The sequence below is a fragment of the Montipora capricornis genome, chromosome 11 (genome assembly GCF_036669925.1).
Source record: "Montipora capricornis isolate CH-2021 chromosome 11, ASM3666992v2, whole genome shotgun sequence".
NCBI lineage: Eukaryota > Metazoa > Cnidaria > Anthozoa > Scleractinia > Acroporidae > Montipora > Montipora capricornis.
Genome location: NC_090893.1, coordinates 39,308,426 through 39,310,925, shown reverse-complemented (window position 1 = coordinate 39,310,925; position 2,500 = coordinate 39,308,426). Strand labels below are relative to the sequence as shown.

General features: G+C 36.8%; 1 protein-coding gene across 1 annotated transcript in view; it reads right to left on the bottom strand.

The window, feature by feature from the left end:
- LOC138024742 (uncharacterized) overlaps nt 1-76 on the bottom strand; it is a 1,568-nt gene extending 1,492 nt beyond the window's left edge. Inside the window, exon 1 of the mRNA XM_068871943.1 lies at nt 1-76. This exon is cut by the window's left edge and continues 520 nt beyond it. Within this exon, the coding sequence (XP_068728044.1) occupies nt 1-76 (76 nt within the window).
- Between the last annotated feature and the right edge of the window lie 2,424 nt (nt 77-2,500).

Sequence of the window (2,500 nt, the reverse complement as noted above, 5' to 3'; positions counted from 1 at the left end):
CCTCCTTGATCGCACATGCAAGAAACACAAGCTCTTCGTTTCCAGAATTTGTCTTTCCCGCAGTTTTTTCCGCCATTTTGGAAGGCAATAACCGCTGACTACAAAAGTGTCGTGTTCACTTTTGCAATGAAGTTCGACCCAATTAGGTTCGACGTTTGAATAAACTGTCGAACTTAATTATTTGGGTCGACCCAAATTGGTATTAGATTCGGCACATGTAAAGTTCGACGTTTGAAGCGGGCCTAATTACAAAACTCGTCCCTGTCAAGATACAGTTTGCAATCATATATCATGGAAATCGGTTAACTGTATAATTCACTCTGATACCAATTTTACGATTGTGTAATGTAGGAAACCGTGTTAAATAATTTTGTAAGAGGGAGCTATATTTTACGCGTGCGTTGCAAATTGACTTCAATGCGATCTTACGGTTTTAAAAATTTTTATCGTGCGGTCAATTGAGATTTTCCTGTCACGTGTGGTACTGTTTGAAAGCGTTAGCTGTCTAATTTATGAATATCATAGAATTAAGTCACCATAGTTTAAGTCCGCTAAGAAAATCCGGAACGCGTTGACCAAGTCAGGAATATGTTACTTGGTGACTGTAGTCCGCGATATTTCATTGTGTACAAAATTCTGTCGCCTATAAAGCTCGTTACTTTCAAGATAAAAGATGCAAAGATATATCATTCAAATCGCTTAACTGCGTTGTTTACAGTGACACCAATTTCAACACTGTCCAATGTACGAAACCGAGTCTAATAATTTTGAAAGATGCAGGTATATTTAACATGCGTGCTTTGCAAATTGACTTCCATCCGATACCACTTGTTCATACATTAATATTTTTATCGCACTGTCTGTTCAAGTTTTCTTTTCATGTCTGATATCTGTCTAATTTATGAATATCTAAAAGTTAAGTCGTCCTATTGTAATCCCGCAAAGAAAATCAAGAACGCGTTAACCAAGTCAGCGATATATTACTTGTTGACTGTAGTCTGCGAATTGCCAATGTTTATAAAATTCTGTCGCTTATAAAACTCGATCCTTTCAAGACACAGGCTTCAAACATCAATAACTGAAATCGCGTAATTGTCTAGTTTTCAATGATACCACATCAAGGTTGTGCCATATACGAAACCTTGTTAAATCTTTTTTAAGGAGACAGCTATATATAACACACGCGCTTTGCAAATTCACTTGAATCCGATAACACGGGTTCAAAAATTTTTATCGGACGCTTGATTCAAGTTTTCCTTTCATGTTTGGTACTGTTGTAGAGCTCTATCTGCCTACTTTATCACCATATAAGAATTAAGTCATCATATTTTAATCCCGCAAAGGAAACCGAGAATGCGTTTATTAAAGTCTGAGAGATCGTACTTATCGACTGTAGTCTTTCTTTTGCCATTCTGTACAAAATCCTGTCCAGGGTGGGGGATAGAAAAAAGGCCTGGGACCGAGAAAGGATGTTCTCACAACTTGCTAAGCGGTAATCTTGGTCAGCGGGGTATTTTTGAGCGGGCGCTCTTTGCGATAGCAGGCCTGCTTTCAGGTGTTTTCGAATGTTAAAAAGATGGCGATCTCTGTAAAAACTATGTGTCTGTTGGCTTTATTGTTGGTGCTATTATCACGAAGTGAAGTTGAGAAAACGTTCATAGCTGACTCGTTCCCTAATGGCTCTGAAGCTTCCCGTCGAGGCACAACTCACACAAATAATTTACGAGTACGAGTTGAATGCGTAGTCCGCGTAGCTAGTTTGCTCGACATAAATCCGTTTATTCAGGGAAACCCAAGTATTTCAAGTTGTTTCCGATGCATCGTCGGATATCCGAGTTTTAGGATTCAGACGGTAATCAGTGTAATTTATTCACCTAAGGACCTCTTCCTGTTGTTCGATGACTCCAAAACATCACGACAAACATCGTCGAACCAACCACGTTTAATTTCATTCAACACAATATCTACTAGTAACGTGTTCTTCTCGCCGAAACACGAAAAACTGCTTTTTCAAACTTTCCTGTATATCAGCGGGATGTTTTGGGTTGGGGAGATCTGAAGGAAAGAATATTTTTAAAAAAATGTTATTTCATTCGACCCACCAAAAGTGCTACTTTCCATTCTTGAATTTGTCCTAGTCAAGTCAATTTTTATTTATGCTCAGACAGAAATAATAATTAATAGAAATTAGTGCTTAAAATATAACATCAAGGGATTGCCAAGAAAAAGAAATTTTACAATTGTAGGTTCGTTCATTGAACTAACCAAGTAGGTGACCCAAAACAAGAAATAAATGAGTCAAGGAAAAGAGATGCAAAAGAATTGTTTTAGATAAAAAGTATTAATTTAGTAATTAAATAACGGTTAAAGATTACATAATTGTAAAACACTAGGAATCAATAATAGTATTATAACCACCAATCACAGAATTTTTGATATATTGACGAAAATTGGAAAACAGCTTGATTTTCTTAACATCAATGGATAAAGAATTCCAAAG